At 38.3% G+C, this 18,203-nt stretch overlaps 1 protein-coding gene across 1 annotated transcript in view; it reads right to left on the reverse strand.

Moving 5' to 3' along the window:
- The window catches only part of IQCA1 (IQ motif containing with AAA domain 1), a 164,955-nt gene that overhangs the window by 109,919 nt on the left and 36,833 nt on the right, over nucleotides 1-18,203 (reverse strand). Inside the window, exon 6 of the mRNA XM_053596990.1 lies at nucleotides 7,528-7,733. Within this exon, the coding sequence (XP_053452965.1) occupies nucleotides 7,528-7,733 (206 nt within the window). The remainder of the gene's footprint in view (nucleotides 1-7,527; nucleotides 7,734-18,203) is intronic.

Genomic DNA, 18,203 nt, shown 5'->3' on the forward strand with positions numbered 1-18,203 from the left:
TGTGTCGACTGGGACAATTGGTTTGGAACTCTTGACCTGGGCCCAACACCAGGGTACCCACCAAGGTTGTACCCTGGTTGTGTTGTTGTGGGAGTGTGGGATTCTCCCCTTCCAGTTGTTACCTGTAGAGGAAGACTAGATGAATACCGGTCAGTGCCATCTAGTCCCACCACACCAAGCAGGTGCCCAGAGTTTCAGGCAGTAGTTCCGATGGGACCTTTGTAAAGCTCTAAGGGAAAAGCTACAATCACCAGTCCAAGTTCTTTGGTAAAGGGCTGGTTTATTACAATTCCAGGAGCCCTCAATTCAATTTCACCTTGCCAGCTTCTCTAGCCAAATGTTGAAAAATAATCATGGGGCAGAATCAGCGGAAAACTCTGGCAACATGAATAACCAGAGTAGATCAACTCCCCCGAGGAACGAGAAAGGAGACACAGCAGAAGATCCCAGTCATAAACAAATGCATGAGATGTTAGAAATCGATTTCAAAATTTGGATTGCAAATAAAATCAACAGAATGGAGGTAAAGATGGAATTAGAAATTCAAGAAGCAATTCAAAAGTTGTCTCAAGAATTCAACGCATTCAAAGACAAAATCACCAAAGATTTTGACACATTGAGGCAAGAACTTGCAGCCCCCAAAGATCTGAGAAAACAGTAGAATCCCTCAGTAATCAAATGGAGCAGGCAGAAGAAAGGATCTCTGACATTGAAGACAAAGCTTTTGAATGCTCCAAAACGCTCAAAGAGGAAGAGAAATGGAGAGCAAAAACGGATCATTCTCTGAGAGAATTGTGGGACCACTCCAAAAGAGCAAACATTCACCTCAGAGGAATCCCTGAAGGAGAGGAGGATGGTCTGAAAGGCACAGATATTCTACTGCAGGAGATAATTGAGGAGAACTTCCCAAGCATGGCAAGAGATACTGAAATTCAGATAGCTGACAGTTTCAGAACCCCAGCACGACTCAACCCAAATAAAATATCTCCTAGACACATTGTAATTAACTTCACCACAATTAATATGAAGGAGAAAATCCTGCAAGCAGCCAGATGTAAGAAAATCATAACCTGCAAGGGGAAGAATATTAGAATGACTGCAGATCTTTCTGCTGAAATTTTTGAAGCCAGAAGAGGATGGTCATTGACCTTCAATCTCCTAAAATGAAACCACTTTCAGCCCAGATCCTGTATCCAGCTAAACTGAGCTTCATTTATGACAGAGAAGTTAAATACTTTAATGACATACACAAGTTGAAGAAATTTGCCATAACCAAACCAGCTCTTCAGGATATCCTCAGACCCATCCTCCATAATGACCAGCACAATCCTCTACCACCAAAGTAAACTAACTCTGAAATTCTTGACCAAAACCCAATTTCCACAGTGGTGAAAAGATTCAAAATGTCCACTGGACTTTTGAAAAACTTGACACCCCAAATACTACCAAGCTTATCAATACTCTCAATTATTGTGAATGGCTTAAAGTGTCCTCTTAAGAGACACAGGTTGGCTGACTGGATACAAAAACTCAGGCCAGATATCTGCTGTATACAAGAATCTCATCTTACCTTAAAGTATAAATATAGACTCAGGGTGAAGGGATGGGCATCTGTAATTGCGGCAAACAGAGATCAGAAAAAAGCAGGGGTGGCAATTTTATTTGCAGATACAATAGGCTTTAAACCAACAAAAGTAAGGAAAGACAAGGATGGTCACTTCATATTTGTTAAGGAAAATACTCAACATGATGAGATGTCAATTATTAACAATTATGTGCCCAACCAGAATGCTCCTCAATTTATAAAGGAGACCCTATCAGACTTGAGTAATTTAATATCTTGCAGCACCATAATAGTTGGAGATTTTAACCCCCCTTTGGCAGTGTTGGACAGATCCTCCAATAAGAAGCTAAGCAAGGAAATTTTAGACTTAAAATTAACCATTCAACAATTGGATTTAACAGATATCTATAGACCATTTCATCCTAACAAAACCGAATGCACATTCTTCTCATCAGCCCATGGAACATCCTCCAAAATTGATCACATCTTAGGTTACAAGTCTAACCTCAGCAAATTTAAAAGTACAGAAGTTATTCCTGGCATCTTCTTGGACTATCACGCAATAAAAATTGAAATCACCAATAACAGGTATCTGCATACTCATACAAAGACATAGAAACTAAATAACCTAATCCTGAATAATAGCTGTCATAGATGAGATTAAGAAGGAAATTGCCAAATTTTTGGAACAAAAGTATAATGAAGACATGAATTATCAGAACATGTGGGATACTGCAAAGGCAATCCTAAGAGGGAAATTTATAGTATTGCAAGCCTTCCTCAAAAGAACAGAAAGAGAGGAAGTCAATAACTTAATGAGACATATTAAGCAACTAGAGAAGGAAGAATATTCCAACCCCAAACCCAGTAGAAGAAAAGAAATAACTAAATTTAGAGCAGAATAAAATTGAAAACAAAAAAAATTATTCAAAAGATCAATGAATCAAAAAGTTGCTTTTTTGAAAAGTTCATCAAAATTGATAAACCTTTGGCCAACCTAACCAAAAATAGAAAATTAAAGTCCATAGTATCATCAATAAAAAATGACAAAGGCAAAATAACAACAGACACCTCAGAAATTCAAAAAATCCTTAATGAATACTACAAAAAAACTTTATTCTCAGAAATATAAAAATCTGAAAGAAATTGACCAATATTTAGAAGCACAACAACTTCCTAGAGTTAATCAGAAAGAATTGGAAGTGCTGAACAGACCTATGTCATGAACTGAAATAGAATCAACTATACAAAATCTCCCCCAAAAAGAAGAGTCCGAGACCAGATGGCTTCTTATCAGAATTCTATCAAACCTTTAAAGAAGTACTAGTTACATATATTACTTAACCTTTTCCAAAACATTGAAAAAGAAGGAATATCTCCCAACACATTCTATGAAGCAAATATCACCCTGATCCCCAAACCAGGAAAAGACCCAACAAGAAAAGAAAACTATAGACCAATATCTTTAAGGAACATAGATGCAAAAATATTTATTAAGATTCTAGCAAACAGAATACAGCAACACATCAAATGAATTATACACCATGACCAAGTGGGTTTTATCCCAGGGTCTCAGGCTGGTTCAATATATGTAAGTCTATAAATATAATATATCACATAAACAAACTAAAAAACAAAGAGCATATGATTCTCTCAATTGATGCAGAAAAAGCTTTACACCATGACCAAGTGGGTTTTATCCCAGGGTCTCAAGGCTGGTTCAATATATGTAAGTCTATAAATATAATACATCACATAAACAAACTAAAAAACAAAGAGCATATGATTCTCTCAATTGATGCAGAAAAAGCTTTTGATAATATCTAGCATCCTTGCATGTTCAGAACACTTAAGAAAATAGGTATAGAAGGGACTTTTCTTAAACTGATAGAGACCATCTACAGCAAACCCACAACCAATATCATATTGAATGGAGTAAAATTGAAAACATTTCTACTCGGATCAGGAACCAGGCAAGGTTGCCCATTGTCTCCACTGCTTTTTAACATTGTAATGGAAGTTTTAGCCACTGCAATTAGGGAAGAAAAGGCGATCAAGGGTATCCAAATAGGGTCAGAGGAGATCAAACTTTCACTCTTCACAGATGATATGATTTTATACCTGGAAAACCCCAGGGACTCAACCATAAAACTCTTAGAAGTGATCAAGGAATACAGTAGTGTCTCAGGATACAAAATCAATACTCACAAATCAGTGGCTTTTATATATACCAATAATAGACAAGTCAAAAAAATAGTCAAGAACTCTATTCCTTTTACAGTTGTGCCAAAGAAGATGAAATATTTGGGAATTTACCTAACAAAGGATGTGAAAGTTCTCTATAAATAGAATTATGAAACTCTGAAAAAAGAAATAGCAGAAGATGTTAACAAATGGAAAACATACCATGTCATGGCTAGGAAGAATCAACATTGTTAAAATGTCCATATTACCCAAAGCAATTTACAAATTTAATGCAATCCCTATCAAAGCACCACTGTCATACTTTAAAGATCTGGAAAAGATAGTACTTTGTTTTATATGGAACCAGAAAAAAACTTAAATAGCCAAGACATTACTCAGAAATAAAAACAAATCAGGAGGAATCACGCTACCAGATTTCAAACTACTATAAATCGATAGTAATCAAAACAGCATGGTATTGGCACAAAAATAGAGAGGTAGATGTATGGAACAGAATTGAGAACCAAGAGGGAACCTGGACACTTATCATCATTTTATCTTTGATAAGCCTATAAAAATATAAATTTGGGGAAAGATTCCCTATTTAACAAATGGTGCTGAGAGAATTGGCTGGTGACTTTGTCGAAGGCTGAACCTGGACCCACACCTTTCACCATTAACAAAAATCAACTCTTACTGGATAAAAGATTTAAACTTAAGACATGAAACTATACAGATTCTTGGAGAAACACTTGAAGAAATTGGCCTGGGAGAATACTTTATGAGGAGGATCCTCCGGGCAATTGAAGCAACACCAAAAATACATTACTGGGATCTGATCAAACTAAAAAGCTTCTATACAGCCAAGAACACAGTAAGTAAAGCAAGCAGATAGCCCTCAGAATGGGAGAGGATATTTGCAGGTTATACTTTTGACAAAGGTTTGATAACCAGAATCCACAGAAACTCAAACTTTAATAAGAAAAGAACAAGTAATCCCATTTCATTGTGGGCAATGGACTTGAATAGAAGCTTCTTTGAAGATGATAGGTGCATGGCCTACAGACACATGAAAAAATGCTCATAATCTTTAATCATCTGAGAAATGCAAATAAAAACTACTTTGAGATATCATCTAATTCCTGTAAGAGTGGCTCACATAACAAAATCCCAAAACTACAGATGTTGGCGTGGATGTGGAGAAAAGGTGACACTTGTGCACTGCTGGTATGAGTGTAAGCTAATACGTCCCTTTTGGAAAGAAGTATGGAGAATACTCAGGGATCTAAAAGCAGACCTGCCATTTGATCCTGCAATTCCTCTACTAGGTGTATATACAAAAGACCAAAAATCACTTTATAACAAATATATTTGCACCAGATTGTTCATTGCAGCTCAATTCATAATAGCCAAGTCATGGAAGAAATCCAAGTACCCATCAACCCATGAATGGATTAATAAATTGTGGTTTATTATGCAGCCTTAAAAAGGATGGAGACTTTACCTCTTTTATGTTTACATGGATGGAGCTGGAACATATCCTACTTAGTAAAGTATCTCAAGAATGCCAAATATTTTGGCATGATCTGTTTTTTCAAATTTTATTTATAAATATTGGTTGTCTATTTTTTGGGATTTTGGAAAAAAATAAGAAGTTAACTGATGACTCCATACTGAACCTCAGAGTCAAAGCATTCTATGATAGACATACTCTTATCTGAAAATGTGAATGTTACTTTTTTGCATTATTATTATTATTATTGCTCAATATTTTGTTGAGCAATCATCTGATTTCTTTTCTGAATGTATTTATCTTCGTTTGTTCTTTATGAGGTTTTGGTTTCTAGTCCTTATCTTGAACATTGTTACTGTTATTAAATTTTAAGCCTTTTTAATTTTGTGAAGGCAGAAAGTGGAAATCAAATAAACACATGTATATGTATAGAGAAAAAAATGGAAGAAAAAATATCCAATGTACTCAGTTATTATTACGAAATCAATTTACAATCACTCACACTTTCATATGAAGAATAGATCACAACTATGGCTCAAGATGAAGGAGGGAGGAAGGGGGAGGGAAAGGGAGGGGGGAGGTGAGATGGAGGAAAGGTGAATGGTGGGATCACACCTATGGTGCATGAGGTAAGGGTCGTGTCGGATTTATTAGTAATAAGAGTATAAATGTCTTAACACAATAATTAAGTAAACGAGACGAGGTATATATTAACCAGTGTGATGTAAACATTCCTAATTCTATATGAAATCAGCACATTGTACCCCATAAATGCATTAATGTATATGTGATCTATGTGTTTATGATTTAATTAAAAAAAAAAGTCCACAGAAAGTTACCACAAGAGAAGTCTGTTAATAGTCTAGGTTTTTCTGAATCAGTCTAAAAGTTATTGATATATCTGAAATGTCTAATACTGAACAGCAATTTGCCCCAAGCCTAGGGGCTAGAGACAACAAACATTCATTGTGTCACAGCTTCTTCAGGCAGGATACCAGACATAGCTTAGCTGGTGCCTCTGACTCAAGGTCACTCACAAGGCTGTATCAAAGTGTTAATGGGACTATGGTCTCATCTGATGGCTTACCTGGGGAGAACTTTCCTCCAAATCAACACATGTGGTTGTGAGCAGGATTTAGTTCTCAGTGCCTTGCTGGGGGTTGCCTGGGGAGCTTCCTCACTCCCGCTGGGCAGCTGACTCAGTGGCAGCAGAGTCCTCTGAGCCAGAGGGAGAAAGTGCACAGGAGACCAGGAGAGGTGATGACTATTCCATGCCCTTTGCTTTAGGAGGGAATTACTAGGGTCAGATCACCCTTGGCAGGGGTATGGAGGTCGCTGGAGGCCATCATAGAGGCTGCCTGTCTCAGATAGAAAACCTAATAGAATTTTCCAAGAGGAAGTTTGATTTTTCTATTGCCAACAATTAAATTCTCTCGTTCTGATGGGCTAACCAGAGATGGTGTCTGAGCATCTTGGTACCTGATGTGATATGGCACAAAACTCAATCAAAGAAACAGACGGTTGAGTCTGCCTCCCATAGTTCTTGGACTTCAACATTCTTCTTTTTTTTCTTCCTCTCTTGAAATAAAATCCATTTAAAAACTGCTCTGATTAATTAGCTCACTCACTGAGTGTTTGTTTTGCTGGAAAAATGCTCTAATAAAGAATATCTTTAAAAACATTTTGTAAACAAGTTTTAAATAATTTAACATTTCATTTAAGAATGTTAAAGAAGACCCTTAATATAAGATAGGCCTGGAGCCTTGTCCCTAGAACTCCTCCATAACCATCACTTCAGGGTGACGGGGGTGGGGCAGGTGTTAGGAATCAGAGTTAGGAATCAGCAGCTGCCTTGAAAGATCATGACACAGATGAGCCTGATTGAAATCTCAAGCCTCTTACAAATAGAGAAGCCAGTCAGGCCCCAGAAGGGGAAGTCCTTGCTATGTCCCCTGGCTTTCAGGGAGACCTGGCCTGTGTAGTTGTATTATTGTGGGGTTGTCATCCACTCATGACGTTCCATTCCTTGTGGTCATAGAAGTACTATGTGGACCACAGTTCCATGTTTTTTTAAAAAATAAGACAGAAAGTAATTTCATCAAAAAATTAATTTCTGAATTCTTAGCTTTGGAATTTAACTTTCCTAAATTGAAGCCAAGAAACCTCACGACTGTGTCAATATGATTTTGTGCTTGAAAACATACAGTGAGCTCAACCACTACAGAAGGAGCCTATCTGGATAGGCCACGAGGCAGCCTGTGCGTACCTGCACTCAATGAACCAGTTCCTGATCTGCTCCTGAAGAGTCTCCTTGATGTCTGGACCTTCTATTAGCTTCAGGTCATCCTTGATGGTGACCATGGCCTCCCTGTAGTCCTCTTCATGCTTCATCTGCACTTCATTCCGCAGACGGGTCACCTTTTCAGCCTGGATTATTGTACTGCTGGCTTCATTAAAGAAAGGAGGTGGTTTCTGAAAATATAAGTGAGAAGGCTTAATATAATATATGCTACAGAGCTGGTAAAAATATTATACTAACCAAATTTGTCAATATTTTCAGTGGTGTCCTGCCAAAGGCACAGAAGAACTACAAAGGTGCAGATTCTCTGCCTATTTAACTACAAGTCCCTGACATGACTAACACTTTATGTTCGTGTTGAATTTCTCAGCATCAACATAGTTGAGGTTTCTCTCTTGTCAACAGTATGTATGTAACTGGATTTTAAAAAACTCACTGTGAGAATTATAGAAAAGAAAATTTTTATTCATTGTATGGAAGAAATATTTGGGGCTAATCCTGTCATGTTAAGTTGTCTATCACTTTCTTATTTGTTTTTCCTTTCCTGCTTTCTGTTAGGTTTATAGACTTAGCTTTGCATATAATAGTTTGAAAATTATGTCTTTTATTTTAATCTCTTACCAGTTATTCTTAAAATTTTTAACACATTAATTAAAACCCATGTTTCTGTCTTTTTCTGTATTTTATCATTATCTAGGACCTCTGCATGTGTTTGCTTTTCTTCTCTCAACCTCTAATTTATAATCATAGACTGTGATTAATTTTTTAAATCAGCAACTGTTTTAATTTAACTATAAGTTTTCCTGGTTTCTCTGTTGACTCTTTTCTTTTTTTTTGTACTCCGTTTTCATTTTGCTGAAGCACATCCTTGAGTGTAACTTTCAGAATGAATCTGTATGGGCATAAATATTTTAAGTAGGTGCATTTCTAAAAATGTCTTTATTTGGCTCTCCCACCTTAATGGCAGTTTATTAGTTCCCTTGGAGAATACTTCTAGTATGTAGAGTTGACAGTGACTAACTTGTTGCACATTCAATCACTGTTCCTTTGTAGATGAGTTGTTTTTCCCGTTGAAAATATTTATGATGCCTTACTCTTTGAGTTTTCAAAGTTTATCAGAATGTGTCTAGATAGTTCATCAAAATGTTTCTAGGTGTAGGCATTTCTTCACTCATATTCTATTTTAGTAGGCCATTCATTACAAAGAATTATGTGTTCAACTGTGTAAATTTTCCTTCTATTATTTCTTTTTCTCCATTTCTCTCTCTGGCAAATATTAGATAAATGTCAGACCACCAGACTGATCTTTCATGACTCTTTTATATTTTCCATCTCTTCTTTGTCTATTGGCACTATGTTAGAGGAAGTGTCTTTAATTTTACCATCCAAACCTAATTTGACTTTTAGTTGTGTCTAATCATTATTTGGATTCATATATGAATTTTGGGATGATTACTGTTATTGTTTTACTTTTATTGGCATGCTTTTCTTTTCTCAGAATTCTTTCTTATATTTGCTCCTTTGTTTTTATAGCCACTATGGTTTTTTTTTTTTTTACACATAAAGTATCCTCAAATATTTCTCAATACACAATTGAGGAATTTTTTCCAAGTTATCTTTTTCCTTGAAATTCTAGAGACTTTAAGGAATACAGATTCTCACTTCCAAGGTACACTCAGAGAAGCCATTTAAAAGAGGAATCAGAGAAGAAAATCCAAGTATTACTTCCTGACCCACTGCTGAGCACTACTCACTTCTTAACCAGTTTGATGAAAATATTTCAGATTGTATATAAAACTAGCACATTGTACCCCATGATTGCATTAATGTATCTAGCTACGATTTAATTAAAAAAAAAAGAAAGAAAAAATCTCTCTCCCAGCTGTTTGGGAGGCTGAGGCAAGAGAATTGCTTAAGCCCAAGAGTTTGAGGTTGCTGTGAGCTGTGATGTCACAGCACTCTACCGAGGGTGACATAATGAGACTCTGTCTCAAAAAAAAAAAAAAATCTCTCAACCCTTCAACAATCCAGCCAGGCAGGTATTATTATCACATAAGGAAGTGGAACCAGAGAGGCTAATTAACTTTTCCAAATTCAGACAGCTGGCAAATGGGAAAGGCAGGAAACAATGCTTGGTTTGTCTGATCTAGGATTTGGGGGCACAATGTCTGTGTTTAAATCTTGGCTACATTTGTGATTTTGTGCAAAGTACTTAATCTCCTGAGGCTGAGTTTCCTCCCCTTTAATCTAGGAGTAGCATCAGCTTTGTAGATTGAATAGAACAGTCTCCGCAGCCCTGCCACAGGGCCTGGCCTTGAGTCAGTGCTTGAGGAACGTTCCCTGCGGTTGCTACTTTGACTGTTGTCATCACGCCAAGCTGCAGCAATAACTAAGTGTGTGAAGCCCAGGAGTGCTAGGGAGCTACAGTGTAAAGAGGCTTCTGGTGACAAGAGAACAACATTAAAGTCCATTTCAAAAGCTGTGAAAGACGACGATGACAGAATTCAAGATGTTATTTAGGAAAGGTATTAGCAAAACTATAAATTCAAATCTTAACGATTCAACTAAAGTCATATATTAAAGTAAATTTTGAATGGATTAAATAGTTAAATGCAATAAGCACACACATACACACAAAAATTCCAAGAAATACCTATGAACTGAAGTTGGAAAGATTTCACAGGGATAGAGTACAATGTCCACTTAATGCCATAAAAAGAGTGAAAACAAGGGAAATTGCACATATGATACTTACAAATATTCTTAGTAAAATGAGAATGTTCAGCTTTTATGACAGTGACAAAACCCTCTACAATTACATTAAAAGTAAATATAGAATGAGAAGTACAGAATCATTTTAAAGAAAAGAGTTAAACAGGGCGGCGCCTGTGGCTCAGTGAGCAGGGCGCCGGCCCCATATACCGAGGGTGGTGGGTTCAAACCCAGCCCCGGTCAAATTGCAGCAAAAAAATAGCCGGGCGTTGTGGCAGGCGCCTCTAGTCCCAGCTACTCGGGAGGCTGAGGCAGGAGGATCTCCAAAGCCCAGGAGGTGGTGGTTGCTGTGAGGTGGGATGTCACGGCACTCTACCGAGGGCAACAAAGTGAAACTCTGTCTCTAAAAAAAAAAAAAAGAAAGAAAGAAAAAGGAAAGAGAAGAAAAGAGTTAAAGGATCTAACGGTTTCACGGCACAAGTACTGCAAGAGATGATTTTTCTTCACATTATGTATTTTGTGTCAAAATTAAAAAACACATATTTCCGTTTAATGAAGTCCCATTTGTTTATTTTTGTTGTTGTTGCAATTGCCATGGCAGTCTTCTTCATGAAGTCTTCCCCCAGGCCAATATCTTCCAGTGTTTTTCCTATGCTTTCTTTGAGGATTTTTATTGTTTCATGCCTTAAATTTAAGTCCTTTATCCATCTTGAATCAATTTTTGTGAGTGGGGAAAGGTGTGGGTCCAGTTTCAGTCTTTTACATGTAGACATCCAGTTCTCCCAACACCATTTATTGAATAGGGAGTCTTTCCCCCAAGGTAAATTCTTGTTTGGTTTATCAAAGATTAGGTGGTTGTAAGATGTTAGTTTCATTTCTTGGTGTTCAATTTGATTCCAAGTGTCTATGTCTCTGTTTTTGTGCCAGTACCATGCTGTCTTGAGCACTATGGCTATGTAGTACAGACTAAAATCTGGTATGCTGATGCCCCCAGCTTTATTTTTGTTACAGAGAACTGCCTTAGCTATACGGGGTTTTTTCCGGTTCCATACAAAACGCAGAATCATTTTTTCCAAATATTGAAAGTACGATGTAGGTACCTTGATAGGAATGGCATTGAATAGGTAGATAGCTTTGGGAAGTATAGACATTTTAACAATGTTGATTCTTCCCATCCATGAGCATGGTATGTTCTTCCATTTGTTAATATCCTCTGCTATTTCCTTTCTGAGGATTTCATAGTTTTCTTTATAGAGGTCCTTCACCTCCTTCGTTAAGTATATTCCTAGGTATTTCATTTTCTTTGAAACTATGGTGAAGGGAGTTGTGTCCTTAATTAGCTTCTCATCTTGACTGTTATGACAATTAAGTTTATGGGGGGGGGGAGAAGAAAGAGGGATGGAGGGAGGAGGGTGGGGCCTTAGTGTGTGTCACACTTTATGGGGGCAAGACATGATTGCAAGAGGGACTTTACCTAACAATTGCAATCAGTGTAACTGGCTTATTGTACCCTCAGTGAATCCCCAACAATAAAAAAAAAAAAAAAAAAAACACATATTTCCTTTATTTAATCATTAAAAGATCAAATGCTTATATTTTCTAGGTAATTATTTTCATTTCATTTTTTTTCATTTTAAATGTAAAAACAGAAGTTCCTAGTTCGCTGAGAGACATCAATCTTTCTAATGGCAATTTGAAAGGTAATTGTTTTCATGAAGAAGTCAAAACGGACGTCTGCCACAAATATCCAATTTCTTTGCCTCTCACGGGGGTGTACAATCATTTCAAAGTCTTGCATTAATGCTGATTCTCTACTGTTTAATGAATTACCCCCAATTACATGGTTTCTGTTGTTATTTATAGATTTCCTTTGTAGCTTGGCCTTTTCGCCTTTCATCCCTAAACATGAATGAAGTCATCAGTGACTTCACATCGGTGTGTGCCATCAGCAGCTTTATGGGGGGAGGCCAGTGCACTTCTGAACACTCCCTGAGCCCTCAGCGAGTCCTCCTCGGCTCCCGGGACAGGCCCGTGCACTCTGTCCTTCTTAGCTGAGTTTCCATGTTGGTGTCCACATCCATTTGTCAAAGTGGACATGAGGACACGACTCTCCCATTGAACAGATGAGGATATGGAGGTTCAGAACTTTCCATCTTTGGATGTCACTGGAGCAGCCGGCAAGCAGGTCTCCTGGCTCTCGGCTCCCTGCGTCTCCCCTTGCACCACGCTGTGCCGTTAATGTGTGTGTATTCATGCATGTTTCTTGATATAGACTTTCTCTGACAAAAATACATTTGGGTCATTTGTAGCTTCTTTCTCTAGTTGCTTTTGAATTTAAAGGTTGTACCATATTTAGGACCTAGGTTAATGAGCAGCTTTTCCTTTGGGCTAAAACATCGTTTCCTCTTTAGCAACTTTGTTCGTACGGAATTCAAATTTGTTAACTCGCCGCATAAACAGCAACTCATTTAAAAATAAATTACGAATATTAAAGGGAGATAGAGAACAGGATAGCACGCTATATATTGAAATACATCAGCTGTAGAATAATGCATCTTAATGAAGGCTTCCCATGTGAATAAACCATTATATTTACAAGCTTTCCACAGTTAATGACCCAGAACAGAATAACGAAACCCACATTTATAGCAAGGTCCTCTGTCAGCAAAAATATACATATTAATAATTGATGTTGCTGTAAAAATAGGACATAATATGATGCTTCCTTAGTTTGTGGGGAAATAGGACTACACGGTCCATTAACTTAAAATGCTTATCTAATGTTTGATGGGCTTTGTCTTTAAAAATCCTGGTTCAAATCAGTATGAGAAAATGGACATTTGTCCAAATGAAAGTCTGTTCCATTTATCAGCCACAAATATACTTGCAAATAAGTGATTTAACGCTTGTAACTTTCTGGGGAGGCTCGTTGTCTTGGGGGAGTGTTGTTCTTCATGGTGCTTTGTTGGCACATTAGGCGAAGATGGGGCATCCGGGGAAAGGGATGACATCTCTTCCCAGGCAATGACCATCTTGGGAAATGTCTTGCCATCATCAGTGCAGAGATACATGAGCTCCGTTGCCCTCTGGGATAACGCCTGGTCAGCCTTCACCAGGGAGCACAGAGGGCCGGGCTCGCCACACGCCGTGGCTCTGACTCCGCACACAGAGGACGTCAGGCTATGGAATGTTCTGGTCTTCAGCTGGACCGTTTCAAGATCGTGTGGAGAAAGGAGTGTTCCTTAGTTTATTAAAATCAGTCGTTTTGTTTCATCGTTTCATTTCAGAGTAATACATCTGTATTTATGTCGATGTGTTCGCACAGTGTGCCTAACTCATGGAGACCACCCAGCAGGAGAAGGGCAAGCACAGCTGCACAGCAAACCGGAGCTGGTAATTTTCATTTGCACTCTGCTCAGAATAAAGCCATGGGATATCTTTTAGATGCCACAGTTTTAGTGTGTACAAAACTATTAAGAAATGAAGCACTTGCTAGCCTGCAAGACCTCATTTCTAAAAAAAAAAAAAAAAATTGAGTATTTAAAAAATTTGCTTAGTTAGAGGCTGGGTGAGGAAAGGATCTAGTCGTGGGCAGTGCCTGTGGATCAAAGGAGTAGGGCACCAGCCCTGGCCAAAAACTGCAAAAAGAAAAAAAAGAAAAGGATCTAGTTGAGCTTATAACTGATTAGTGGTTGTCTGTTAATTTTGGGCTCTTTCTTTAAAAATATTTTAAATTAAACACCTGGATGGCACTTAGGGTTTGCTAGCACTAGTTTAAGTGCTTTGAAAGTATTAACTCATTTATTCCTGATCATAGCCTTATGCTCCTAGGTAGTGTTACTGTGGTCATTTTATACACGAGGAGACTGAGGCACAGGCAGGTCAGGAACTGCCCAGGGTCACACAGCCAGGATGTGGCAGACAGGGGCTGTGGCCTCAGGCCTTTCTCTTAGGGTCTCTGTTGTTAAGTCTCCCCACTCTGCCACCTCTCTGCTAATTTGCTTCCTCTGGCTTAAGCCTGTCTTTTTCTGGATACTCCAGATCATACTTTTTAAAAATGTATGTCTGTAATTTTAATAGACACTGCTGAACTGCCTTGCAAAGAGGTCGCACGATTACCCTCCCCAGCAATGGTGGTTGACAACGCCTGTGTTTCTGTACCTTGCTGACACCGTGGCCTTTGACCTTTTGATCTCTTCTAACTTAAATAGGTAAAAGATAGCAATTTAGTAAGTGTTCTGAATTGTGAATGATGGACGTGTTCACACTCGTGACAAGCTGTGTGAGGAAAGCAGTAGCAGCTTTCAGGTGCTCACCACGTGCTGTGTCTGGGAACTGGTTTAAATGCCTCCCCGACATCCATGTCTTTCATCCTGAATGCTAATCTATGAGTGAGGCCCTGTCAGTGTCTCACTTTGCACACACACTGTGGTGCCAGCCCACGTCCGTGTGGTTAGTGAATAGTAGAAGTGGAATCTGAACCCGGGGGTGGTGCCGTGGTCTTACAAAGCTGCCACACTGCATGATACGTCTCTGCAACGGGCTCCTGTGTGACACAGATAAAAGCAGAAGTCCTGCCCTAGAACATAGACAAAGGAATCCTGGGCTCGGGAGACAAAAGAGAGGCTAAGGAAGATGATTCTTCTTTGTCATTTAGTCTCTGATGACCTGGAGATGTGGGACAAGGAGAAAGCGGAATAAGGAAAACCTTGAAATCAAACCGAAGGTTCTTCAGTAACTAGGCTGTAAAATCTCATTTAACAGAAAGGAAAATGATGACTTTTTCTTCTTGTTCAAAGCCTCGTAAACTGGACTTCTGAAATCATAAAGACTCTTCTGGGAATCCTCCTTGGCTTCTGATCATCTTACTCAGGGCATCTTATAGCCTTGCAGGCTCAGCTTCATCAGGACACGTGTCTGCAAATTTTTGTGGGCAGCATCAACAACCTTAGTCTCCAGGACTCTCCCCTTGGAGCTAGGTAAGGCAGCTGCAGGATGCATGCAAACCCTGGGTGCTGCTGTAGCCCACGGTTTTTCAAGATCATACTTTTAACAAACTTCTGGTTCATAAGTTTAGTACTATATAAAAGGGGTTGCACATTTATTTTATGCAACAACTTATTTAGAAATATTTTGTGTTTTGTTGCATGGAAAAGTGATCATACTTTGTGATTATTTTCCACTGTATAAGTCAGTTATGACAGTGTCCTATAATTTTTCAAGATAATTAACATCAGCCACCCTCTCTTGAAGGCATATTCTATCCCAAGCACAGGCAAGACTTTACAATCTAATAGATCTGTGAAGTGAACAGCACTCTCCTGCTACCTGTAATGGAAGGGGAAACTGCAGCTCGCAGGGAGGGAAACTATGTCCCTCACTGTCCTGACATCAGCATGTCGCAGAGCCGGGCTTTGCACCCAGGCCTGTCTGCCTCTGAAAGACAGGTCCCTGACTGGTCCTCACATCTATTTCTAGGGTACTGCTTCCCCAGAGGGCACTGAGGGGACAGCTTGTCTACACTGAAAAAGTATAACAAAACTAAAACAAAGCAAACAAACCCCCACAAATCACAGCAACTCTTTTTTGAGAATATAGTTATTTTTGGAAACAGTCAAAGGTCACCTAGAACCAAATATGATGAATAATACACAGGACCATGCTGGACCGCATGGTTTTGGTCGAAATTAAAGTGTGATTATAAAAGAGCATTTCATTTAGATTCTTGGCTCACCCTGGCTCTGACGAAGTGTGCCCCCTCTTCTGACGGCCCCAGAGGCACCCTTGCTACAAACACACAGTTACAACATGAGCAGAGCTTTTCCAAGCAGAGCCCCGCGAGGGACCGCTATTCCTTGGGGCACCCAAACTTGTACTTGGACTTATTTGTTAATAATGAAGAAGTCTAATTTATTGGCCAAAAACTAATTTAGACTACAGCTTGCTTCGCGTTAGAATGTGAAAGTGAACAGGGCTTTATGGTGCTTTCAGGATTTAGTGGATGCGTTTAAAGTGACAGGCCTTCCTCTTTAATAAGTGTTCCTCCAGTGTTCTTTATTATAATGCAAACACCATAGCTTCAGGGTAACATAAAATACATGATGGTTGTGACTGCAGGACAAATTATTTCAAAGGGATCCACAGAACGAAATGTATTACATTCATTAAGTTTCTTCTTGATCCACTCCATTGCCTCTGCCAATTAAAATAACTGCACATGAATTTTTAGAGTGCTATTTATTTTTCTTTGTAGATTTGAGAATATAAATATTTAAAATGGCAACATCAAAAAAATAATTTATATGACAATGGTAAAAGAAACATTTGGTCAGGAACTGAAGGGCGAACTGGTGTCTCTTGCTCTAATTCTGATTTCGGTTACTCCAGTCACTCCTGGCAATGTGCCAACCTTCTCATAAAGATACAAAAGCAGTTTTGATCAGATAAGTCAATGGTTTATATATTGGTATAATGCTACAAAATGAAATAATAAAAAAATGAAATTTTAAAATGTGTAGGCAGTATCTTAATCAGTGATACTGTGGAAAATATATTCAATGGTAAACATTTCTTGGATGGGGGGTAATGGTTTTCTTATGGTTATCAGCCAGGGAACAGAAGATAACATTCTTTTAAAAACTGAATCCATGTATATCAATGGTGTAAAATTTCAACCGAACACTGAGTAAAGACAAACTCAAACAAAAACAGATGGAGGAGGCCAGGCTGGTAGGCCAGAAGCAGTCTGTACACACTGCTGTCATGGAGAGGATCAAAAGGGTTGAATGGATATCCACCTTCAGATCAACCTTCTGAAGAGAGCATTAGAGGTGACAGGGGGCTCCCAAAATGAAGGAGAAGAAACAGAGGTAAACTCCACTGTGGCTGGGAGGTATACTCCTCAATGTCTATACTACCTGAAATGATTTACAGATTCAACACAACCCTCATCAAAATACCACTAACTGTATGCTCCATTTGGAAACAAAAAAGAGCCTCAATAGCCACAGAAATCCTAAGCAAAATGAACAAATCTGGAGGCATCACAATACCTGACTTCAAATTATACTACAAGGCTATAGTAACCCAAACAGCATGGTAATGGTATAAAAAGTAGAGACTAGACCAACGAAACAAAATAGAGAACACACAGAAAAAAATCATCTGCCTACAACCAACTGATTTTTAACAAAGCAGAGAACAGCATACTCTGGGGAAAGGAAGCCCTATTCAATAAATGGTGCTAGGAAAACTGTATAGCCACATGCAAAGAATGAAACAGGACCCCTATCTCTTTCCATATACAATAATTAATTTGAGATGGATAAAAGATTTAAATGGAAGGCATGAAACCATAAATTTCTAGAAGACAATGTAAAGAAAACTCTTCTACACATCGGCCTAGTCAGATAATTTGTGACTAAAACTCCAAAGGCAAATACATCAACAACAATAACAAAAAAATAAGTGAGACTTAGTTAAATTAAAAGGCTTCTGTACAGCAAAGGAAATAATAAGAGTTAACAGACAACCTACAGAAAAGGAGAAAATATTTGTAAACTCTCTATCCAATGAGCAGCTACTAATATTAAGAATCTACAAAGAGCTCAAACAAATCAATAAAAAACCCCAATCAACCCCGTTAAAAAGTGGACAAAAGACATGAAGAGAAGTTTTTCAAAAGAAGATAGACTAATGGCCAACAAATACATGAAGAAAAAACTAAACATCATTAATCATCAGGAAAATGTAAATTAAAATCACAATGAGATACCACTTGACTGCTTTCAGAATGGCCATCACTCAAAAGTAAAAAAAAAACACACACAACACAACAGATGCTGGTGTAGATGTGGAAAGATGGGATTTCTTATACATGCTTGGTGAGATTGCAGGTAGTGCAGCCTCTATGGGAAAAGTATGGAGATTCC

The sequence above is a fragment of the Nycticebus coucang genome, chromosome 7 (genome assembly GCF_027406575.1).
Source record: "Nycticebus coucang isolate mNycCou1 chromosome 7, mNycCou1.pri, whole genome shotgun sequence".
Taxonomy (NCBI): Eukaryota; Metazoa; Chordata; class Mammalia; order Primates; family Lorisidae; genus Nycticebus; species Nycticebus coucang.